General features: G+C 48.4%; 1 protein-coding gene across 1 annotated transcript; it reads right to left on the minus strand.

Annotated features, from left to right (window-relative positions):
• Window positions 1-1,386: 1,386 nt before the first annotated feature.
• On the minus strand, window positions 1,387-8,637 carry LOC144100200 (glycogen synthase kinase-3 beta-like). Its single transcript, XM_077633214.1, has 3 exons — window positions 8,230-8,637; window positions 5,751-6,137; window positions 1,387-2,636 (listed from the first exon to the last, which is right to left on the minus strand). The coding sequence occupies exons 1-3, from the start codon at window positions 8,338-8,340 to the stop codon at window positions 1,932-1,934; spliced, it is 1,203 nt and encodes a 400-aa protein (XP_077489340.1). The 5' UTR covers window positions 8,341-8,637; the 3' UTR covers window positions 1,387-1,931.
• Window positions 8,638-10,251: the final 1,614 nt, after the last annotated feature.

Consider the following 10,251-nt stretch of genomic DNA (forward strand, 5'->3'; position numbering starts at 1 on the left):
CTGGCGGTCCTGATGTTGCGTAGCTAGGTCCAAAAACGCTCTGCTACCTTGCTAGCTATATCTCTCCAGAATAAATCTCCTTCTTTAGTCGTTTATACCTGACATTTGATTTCAAGTAACGTTTCTATTTACAGTGAGACAAAACTCAAGAATGATGCATCAAGCAACCCTCAAAAAAGGTCTTCCAGCCAACGGCCTCGACCGTTTGTCATGACATAGAGGTTAATTTCCTAGCGGGACATCGCAGGTGACTAACAGGTGCCTCCGTGAAATGAGATTCACCGCGAACTCATGAGAAGCGGTCGACGCCATCGGTTGGAGTGCCTCCTTTGAAGGGCGTATGTCGCTTGAGTTTTCAGTTGTATCCGACTAAAGTCCATTTTTCTCTGCGTATCGATACAGACCAACTTCAGTGTCTCCTCTGCGACCAGGAGGCCCGAAGAGCTATGAACAAGGCTGTATCTGTAAGGCCTTTGAGGCACACAGAATAGCAAAACGTAATCTGAGAGATACAGCTCTGTCAGCGCTGTTAAGAAACGTTGCTTTAAAACGCTGATAATACCCAGCATCAGCAACGAGCTCAACTGCGCAATGGTGACAGCACGACAGTTCCGAGTCATTGGAAAGCGGCTGCACCAACATGATGCCTCTTTTCATTGACAAGTAAGGAAACATGTCCTCTTTTAAAAAGTGAAGGCTAGCAGTGCTGAAAACTAGCAGATTTTAAAATATCTCACGGGTCCTTTGCTGGCAGTTCTTTGGCGCACTTCAACACGCCCGTTTTCATAACTATCTTCTATTACTCCGTAGGCTCGCAGTGAACACATAGCTACCTGTGAGAATTAGTGACAAGCGATGTTTGTACGTTGTTTGCCTACAGTATGTAGTTTCTGTCTGTAGACAGAACAAGTTCTTGTTAATCCCACGAATGCAATAATAAAAGCGCAAAGAGAATTTAGAATCCTCTGCGTCCTAGTCACTTTGCAGCACTTCGTTGTTGGTCTACGTGTGAACCGCAGCGCCACCTAGAGGCGTCCGCGGAGTCTTCTATACGTGTGAGTATGGAGGAGCCCCAAATAATATTTCCCGTTGACTTCACCAAGCTCGGTATCCCATGCCTTCTGCTCTCTGTTCCTGCAGTACAGCAAGTGTTCTACACCTGTCGAGACTCCGGCTTACTGTTATTTTGCTGAGGCCAAGTTGTGCTAATCTTTCACTTTGCTTCAGCGGAGCCGTGCTAGTTGAAGTGGAAAGCTACAGCCGCACTTTCGAGGCCATTCACAAACTCACAGCTCAGCCGAGTGCACCAAACATGTGAAACAAGCAAAACTTAAAGCGCTTTCGACATCTTCCGCTTTATTTTCTCGCACTTAAGCGAATTGGCAGCAGATAAAAATGAGCGAAGAAAAAAGAAATGTGGAATCACTGTCATGACTGATCCCCGCAAGTTTCGCACCAGTGGGGTTATTAAAAGAAAAAAAATGAAGTGGCTATTCACGCGGCCTGTTGGCGTGAGGTACGTTGCTCGTCTGGGATTTAGTAATACCGGACGAGTCACCACCGTCGGTGGCAAACAATGCATTTGGAACACGGTTGTGTCGGCGCTTCTCACGTGAGATCAAGTTGGTTCGCCTTGCTCATCTTCCGACTCCTAAAACAAAGAACTCGCAAGTACCGCCAACCAACCGCTTCCTTTGTTATTTTCTTTTCTCATTACGACACCCAGCTCAAGGTTGTCGGAGCTAAAACCGCAAGGCCACTCCACAATCCTCAAGCAGATCGCCACCAACACAAGAGCACTACACGAAAACGCCCGCGGTTTAAAACCGTGCTGCTTCGGCGCTGACATTTCTTCACCCGTGCTGTCCCAGGCTCATCAGGCGTCCTTTGTGACAAACCCCAACGTTTCGCGCGAAAAAAAACGGCTGACGTCACTTTTTCGGCAATGAAGACTTTCTGGATACCAGGTTGCTTCCAGTTCCGGCCTGCTGGGGTCTCAGTAGGTGGTTGATGGCAGGGTTTACCTGGAGCTCCTCGTTTGAGAAGTTGAAGAGGGCCGGCAGCGGACCTCCGTCCGGAAGCGTAGCTCCTGCCAGCCGGAGGTCATCGAAGAACGAGTGCGCCATGCCGTCGAAGCACGTGATCCTCTTGCTGGGCACGTAGTCCAGAAGCCTGATCAACAGGTCGATCGCCTTGGGCGTCCCTTTGCCTTCGAGTACACGCTCCCAGGGCACCGACTTCCGCTTGGGGAACCTGCACTCGGTCCAGTTGGGGTTCATCTGGAGGACCTGCTCCTCGGTGGGTGTTCCCAGTATCCTCATGATCTCGGAGAACTGGTCCAGGTTGCTGTCGCCCGGAAACACGGGCCTGGCGATGAAGAACTCCGCGAGCACGCAGCCGGCGGACCAGACGTCCACCATGGTCGTGTACTCGGTGGCGCCAAGGATGAGCTCGGGGGCTCGGTAGTAGCGCGAGCAGATGTACGCGACGTTGGGCTCGTCCTTGATGAGGATCTTGGCCGAGCCGAAGTCGCACACCTTCACCACGCACTTGTCCGGGTCGCAGAGCAAGTTCTGCGGCTTGATGTCCCTGTGGCAGATGCCCAGCATGTGGATGTACGCCAGACCACGCAGTACCTGCACGTGCAAAACCCGAGTGCGGCGCAAATAATTCCTATTGATGCCAAAATTGTCAACCAGAAGAAGCTCTCTTGCATGCTCTGCATACAAGGCAGCTTTGGTACCGCGGTCTATGAGAGGCTCTACCCCTCATGTATGGTCGGCATCCATTGCAACCAAAGTAGCATTTACTTCTTTTTTCCACATCTAAGGCACCCGTGTGCTGTGCGATGTCAGTGCACGTTAAAGATCCCCAGGTGGTCGAAATTATTCCGGAACCCTCCACTACGGCAACACTTTCTTCCTGTCTTCTTTCACTCCCTCTTTTATCCCTTCCTTTACAGCGTGGTTCAGGTGTCCAACGATTTATGATACAGATACTGCGCCATTTCCTTTCCCCAAAAACCAATTTAAAAAAGCTCCAGAAGTTTAAAAAACTAGTTTCTAGTCAATAGCAAAGTTTCAAGTAAAAGCTCTCAGGCAGAGATCAGGTAACGTCTCAGACAGGCATTATTATGTTTCTTTTTAGTGCGAGAGCTCCACTCCTGCGGATAGAACTTCTGATTTCGATGCGGATAAGACAACGACCTTCAATGCGTCACAAGGTCTGAACAAACTTAACTGCGAGGTGGTATGGCCAAAGCTATGGTGCTATGACCACGTGATTATATCACTGACCATTGGGTACTTGACGTTAGCCTTGATCCTTGACTTTGACATTTGATTTGAGACTGTGGGCACCACATCGACAATGGCCTTCAATGCCTCACGGGGTCTAAACGAACTTAACTGCGTTGCGGTATGGCCCAAGCGTTGGTACTATGACCGCGTGATCATATGACTATGATCACTAGGTACCTGACCCTGACCTTTGATTTGAGACAGTGGACACCATGCTTAACAGAGCTTTCGCTCGTAAACTGGGTTCAAGCCACGTTGAACCCCAGCCATTTTTTTATTAAGCCTGCAGCATATGAAGTGTTGTGTTGGAATAAATTTGATCGTCTCATTTTCGCGCGAGATTCCTTCTCGAGATGGTTATCTTTTAAACGTATCGCGCGCGAAAAATAAGCTTGACCGTGTAGGGTTCATTTGGAAAAAGACGCAGTGAATACACATTTTATTCAGCGCTCGGCGGTGTACGCGTGGCCACGAGAAGGCGTGTATTGTAAAAAAATACGAAAGAGGTCGTCTCATTTTGCGTCCCGCCTCGTGTCTATGCAGTTTTCTTAAGAACAGTGTCTCATCTATACAAGCTCAGTACTGCAGACAAACATGGCCTGTCGAAACAGGATCCTTTTCTTGCGACGCATTTATTTTTCGTTTCGTGCCTAGTCATGCCTGCGTGCTCAGCAATTAACAAGCTAGCAAAATGGACTACTTGGTGAAATTTTATTGTAAGTTTCATTGTAAGGTAATTTCAATTCATTGTAAGTTGGTGGAACTTACAATGCAAACACTCATGTTTTATTCTCAAAAGTTGGCATTCATACACACCCGCCCAGCATTCGCGGCTCTGGCATTCTACTAACTTGTTCAGGATAAGAGGGAGCAAAATTACACCTCGCATTCTTGATATAATATCGTTGTTGTCCTGGACCATGACATCACCTAGTCACTTGCATTCGAAAAGTCATTAGTTTGTGCTTAAGTGATGCGATGAACGCTATAAATGCCACCTTTTTTTTTTTGCAAATAAATCTTCCGTTGTGCAAGCGCTTGTCCCGAATTCCTCGGTATCCGGCGTTCGTGTTGCGCTGTAAGCTTTAAAAGCATATGATTTTTACCTTTTGTTGAACGAATTCTACAATAAAATGAAGCGAATACGCTGCACAGAGTTGTAAATTTTGACAAGGCAGACTGGGTGGCACGTTGGTCAGACATAATGCTTGAATCAAGAATGTAGCATTAAGACAACACACATAAAAGGTGAGCACATGAACAGTGCTACTCTTGTACTTATGCACTTTTCTCGTTTCATTTTTTGTGTGCTAGTATAAAGCCGGCAGAAAGGGCAAAAGGGCACACCAGGACTATTCAGGCAGACACACTCAAGAGAACGAACGCACGAGCCGGAGAAGACAAGGAAGACCAGCTTGTGCTCTCCACCACATGGCGGCGCAAGTAAATGGCTAAGCCTCTGGCAGTATAATATATGTCCTTGTACTTTTACCCGCCGCGGTGGCTCAGTGGTTAGGGCACTCGACTACTGATCCGGAGTTCCCGGGTTCGAACCCGACCGCGGCGGCTGCGTTTTTATGGAGGAAAAACGCTAAGGCGCCCGTGTGCTGTGCGCTGTCAGTGCACGTTAAAGATCCCCAGGTGGTCGAAATTATTCCGGAGCCCTCCACTACGGCACCTAATTCTTCCTTTCTTCTTTCACTCCCTCTCTTACCCCTTCCCTTACGGCGCGGTTCAGGTGTCCAACGATATATGAGACTGATACTGCGTCATTTCCTTTCCCCAAAAAACCAATTATTATTATTACTTGTACTTTTTACGTTCTGTTTTAACGCTACATCCTTTGTTAAAATATTGTGTCTGACCAACTCCCCTCCCAAAGTCTACATTATTAACAGTCAGTTCTTCTACACTGGGCTCTTTCAAATGTTCTTGTCGCTTTCGTGATGTAGAGCATTTCTGCCCTCTCCTTCTACATGCGTTGTTCTAACGCTACGTTCTTAGTCCATATATTATGTTGCAATAGTTGGCAGGAACAATGGCAAGTGGTAGTTCCGCAGCCTCCTTCCGCTGAATGTCAAGAATCGAAAGTCTCCGCTTCGGAGCCACCCGCCGCGTTGGCTCAGTGGTTAGCGCGCTCGGCTACTGATCCGGAGTTCCCGGGTTCGAACCCGACCGCGGCGGCTGCGTCTTTATCGAGGCAAAACACTAAGGCGCCTGTGTGCTGTGCGATGTCAGTGCACGTTAAAGATCCCCAGGTGGTCGAAATTATTCCGGAGCCCTCCACTACGGCACCTCTTTCATCCTTTCTTCTTTCACTCCCACCTTTATCCCTCTCGTTACGGCGCGGTTGAGGTGTCCACCGATATACGAGATAGATACTGCGCGATTTCCTTTCCCCAAAAAACCAATTACAAAAAAAGTTCCGGAGCCACCCACATCTCTGCGTACCTGGTACATGTAGAGCTTGATGAAGAACAGCGGGAAGGTGTGCTTGTTCCGGCTGTAGTGCATGATGACCCGGTGCACTGTCTCCGGGATGTACTCCATGATGAGGTTCAGGTACACGGTGTCCTTGTTCTTGTCCAGCGTGCAGAAGAAGTAGCAGAGGCGCGTGATGTTGGGGTGCGACAGCGAGCGGATGATCTGCAGCTCGCGGTTCTTGAACTTGCGGTCCTGGCGCACCCACTTGACTGCGTACACCTCTCCACTGTCCACAAGCTTGATCTGCTGGACGACGCCGAAGGTGCCCTTGCCGATGACCTTGGTGCTGATGTACGACATCTCGATAAGCTCGTCGTCGGCCCCATCGGCGCGAACCACCTGCACCGTTTTCACCTGCGCACGCGAGGAAGAAGAAACAACAATAATGATTGGTTTTTGGGAAACGCAAATGACGCAGTATCTGTCTCAATATCGTTGGACACCTGAACCGCGCCGTAAGAGAAGGGATAAAGGAGGGAGTAAAAGAAGAAAGGATGAAAGAGGTGCCGTAGAGGAGGGCTCCGGAATAAGTTCGACTACCTGGAGATCTTTAACGTGCACTGACATCGCAAAGCACACGGGCGCCTTGGCGTTTTGCCTCCATAAAAACGCAGCCGCTGCGGTCGGGTTCGAACCCGGGAACTGCGGATCAGTACCCGAGCGCCCTAACCACTGAGCCGCCGGGGCGGGTCGAGGAAGAAGAAACGCAAATAGAATCTATTAAACGCTGCGTTGAGAATCTGCGTGCTCTTCCAACTAGCAGCGGCGTTTTCAGGATGTACTGGATTTGAGTTCAAGATTCTTAAACAGAATCGCACACCCTCGGTGCCCTGCTCGGACTCATAAGACACGGTCATGACGTTGCAGCTCGCTTATCATCGAAGCTTTTCCTTTGATTTTTGTTTCAGGTTTTAAATGCTCTAGAAGACGATGCGGCAAATCTCACCGAAAGTGGACACAGTTTACAATACTCGAACGATAATCCATTATATGGTACGTCCTTCCGGTCTCCTTTCTTAAACAAACTTGTCAGCACACCCTCCTCTCCCCTCATGCAGGGAAATAGAAAGTAACGCTTCATATTCGATGACGTAACATGAGCCACAAAGACTACTGAACGTTTAAAGGAAAGCTATCGACTGGCCTATTAGAGCACTCAAGTTTATTCGTTACACAGAAGAAAGAAAACCCAAACAGGAATCAGAGGATCCGTTTGCTATATTCCTTTGTTTTAAGAAAAACCCCAGGGTAAAGTGAGAACTGGTTGGCAGAAGACGTCCTTCAATTTGTTAGCAGTCACAGCCGAACTGTAACTGTGCCTTATGATGCGAAGACCACAGCTCTGAGAAAGACTGTCTTCTGAATGTGACACGCTAAACATACACTTTACAACAAAGCAAACATTAGAACAGACTAGAACATATGTTCATGTCTTGCCAGCAAACACCTTTTGTGTCCAACCGACATTTAAGTATCGCTTTAACAAAAAAAAAAAATGCGCAATTGCGTCGACGACCAGATGCGCGGTTTTGTCAGAGGAGCTCAGCCTTGCAGAAACGCTGTGACGGTAAACGCGTTGACAGACCAATTCTGCCATACTGTTCATTATGTAGTTAAGCATGCTCTGCACAGATATCAAATTTCCTAGATTCACCTTGGCGGAAAGGATTCTCTGACCCTAAGAAACCTATCGCGTCCCATGTCAAGCCACCACGCACACAAGAAGAAATTGCGTCGTGATTTCTAGCAATCTGTTTTGGTTTCACTTGTGCCATCATAACAGCACAAAAACACCCCGACTGGCTAGCTCATCACACAGGTCTGCGGAATTGTCGAAAGTCATCGTCATTTAGTGTGTGTAAGTCATGCAAGCTAGCGCAATGTAATATTCATGCTGAAGTTGCTACGTCGTATCGCCAACATCTGCTGCCTTCAAAAGTGAACTATCCGCGACGCCTAACATGTCCAAGTAAAAGATACACATTAAACAACAGCAGATACCCATGCTTGAACGAGAGGCATCAGCATGCACACGATCATAACAATCGAACGGCGCGAGAAGAACGGGACAGGAAGACAAGAAGTGACAGACACACCGCCGATCATGAACCAACTGGCCTAACAATCTTCCCTTATGCATACTGTATTTGAAACCTAAGGACACCTTTTCCTCACCATTACATGTCAAGGTTGATTCAACGATGCTGATCAACAGACAACGTGCTTATAACTGAGCTGACTGACGAACACAAACCGATGACCTGCAGAACCAAGTTCCGCTACCATAATTCAACGCATACGTCTAACATGCCAGCCACCACAAGACATGATCCGACGCCTCGAGAACGATGTGGTCTACGGGACCGGTGGTGATCGCGAAAGCCAGCAAAATAGCACATCCACCGTATGCACAGCAGTGTCGGCGGATGCTAACAGCGTCTCTCACCTTCTGTCCGTCCCGCTTGGTGATGACGATGTCTGTGATGGGCAGGTGGTAGTAGCCTCCGCCTCCGGGGTTGTTGCCGGTCGTCGAGAAAGCGGTCAGCTTTCTCGCCATGCCCGCGAAGGACTCCGTCGTGAGTGCTGCCGGCGGCTGGACGTCGGGTGGCTGGCCGCTGCAGGCTGCTGGCGGTGGGGGCCCCGCTACGACCGCATGGGAACCGCGGCTCTCAGGAGGCCCCGACGGCGTCCGGGACACGCATAACGCTGCTGCGCCCTGCCGTCTCCCGGCGGCACACTCGTCGTCTTGGGGCAGCGAGCGTGGGTTTTTGTTTTCCCTTGGCCAATCTTCTTGGATGCACCAGCCGGCCGCCCGTGCGCGCGCCGGGCTGGGCGCGAGGCCACCGCGGATCGGGCTTCGGCTCCTGGATTGGCCCGTGGCTTCTGCCCCTTCTGACCGCTGGCACGCTGGATGCATGTGTGCATCGATGGTTCCAGGATCTGCGGGAACATCGCCGCCGTACCAGCGTTCTGCTTGCTCGTTGAACGAGTACCCAACGAATTCGTGCTTCTCGGTGGTCAAGACACTAATGGCAACCGTCTCCGCAGGTTAGCGCCCTTAGCGATCGCCCGGCGTAGCCATAACCCCAATGTCCTTGCGACGACGGTCGATGGATTCGTGTCCCAAGGGCTGGCCTCCGAGCACCTCCTGTTCATTGAATATTGTAGAAGTCAGCGGGTCAGAAAATAGGCTGCAGCAAGCTTGAGAGACAGGTAGCAGGCATCTGTAAGCTCCGATACGGCTATGGCGCTTACGGTCATCGAGCAGACATGCTATACGCTTAAGAATCAGTCGAAAAAACGACAACGCCTTACTGTCTAACTGTTATCAGCCGCATCATCACAGAAAAATGCCCTGCCGAGCATCCTAGGTGTTTTTTTTTTCGCCGGCACTTACCAGTGCTTTGGGCTCCAAGAAAACCATTCATGCTGCTTGCTTATAATAAATATGCGCTATTTTCCTATCTGTGCACAAACAAGCAGGGCTTAAAGCTGGTTAAGGTTAGAACAGGAGTTTAACGGTAGTACTTAGTAATCGGTTGCGCATAGTGCAGTACAATTATACTATTACAGGAAACAACAATAAAAAAACGCTTTTTCTTGATGCTTGTTCGACAGTGTTCACAACACTTATCGGAGAGCCACCGAAACGCTATGACAGTTTACTATGTCATAGGCAGAACAAGAAAAGAACTGGCTACGCCGGCTCCACTGCATCGTAATTTTGCTCCTATTGTTCGCGGAATTCTGAGTTATCTCTGACAGCGAAAATTTTTCATACAGCCACGTGTTAAGACGCATCTTTTACGATTTATTGCAGCACCGCCTTCATGGAACAGCATGAAAGAAAGGAGGAATGAAGTAATCAGATTGCCGCCAACAGTACAATTTTCTTTTGAACCCCGCTATGCATGAGCAATGAAAATACTTGATAAATCTGTTCAGCTTCCAGTGTTCTTGTCGTTATTGGCCGCAATATGGAATAAAACTATAAAGAAGCAGAAGATTTTTCTGAAATAAAGAATTGCTATAGAATTAACATTCTCAAATTCGGTTGATTTTTGAGCGCCAGATAATGATAAAACTGGACAGAGGGACTAAGAATATAAAATAAATGCGTAGTAAATTTCAAAATTATTCATTTACTTACTGATGCGGCATTGCGCAGATAGGAAATTTATGTCGCTTGTTTTGCCGGCATGAGGTTAATTTTTACAGTGAACAGAATTTCAGCGGGTCTTCTGCATTTCAGGACAGATGATGCATGTTTTTAATTTGTTTTCATACCTGCGCTGAGAAACAGGTCTTCTGCATCACTGCGAGTATTTCGTGCGCTTATTTTGTAACCATAAATGAAGCCTGCTGACATTTGTACTGTTTGTCTCGACGTGACACGTTGTGCATTACAGAGAAGATATCCTGCATGCAAAGCGCGGAACATTGAACGCGATGCTTCTAAATTCCGGCT

The sequence above is a fragment of the Amblyomma americanum genome, chromosome 8 (assembly GCF_052857255.1).
Source record: "Amblyomma americanum isolate KBUSLIRL-KWMA chromosome 8, ASM5285725v1, whole genome shotgun sequence".
Classification (NCBI taxonomy): Eukaryota; Metazoa; Arthropoda; class Arachnida; order Ixodida; family Ixodidae; genus Amblyomma; species Amblyomma americanum.

Bases quoted from the DNA above. Each gene is read 5' to 3' on its own strand.
- LOC144100200 (XM_077633214.1), bottom strand. From the start codon at position 8,340: ATGGCGAGAAAGCTGACCGCTTTCTCGACGACCGGCAACAACCCCGGA. The intron at 6,138-8,229 runs GTGAGAGACGCT...TCGCGTGCGCAG, and splicing joins CCAAGCGGGACGGACAGAAG to GTGAAAACGGTGCAGGTGGT. The intron at 2,637-5,750 runs GTACGCAGAGAT...TTGCACGTGCAG, and splicing joins TCAAGCTCTACATGTACCAG to GTACTGCGTGGTCTGGCGTA.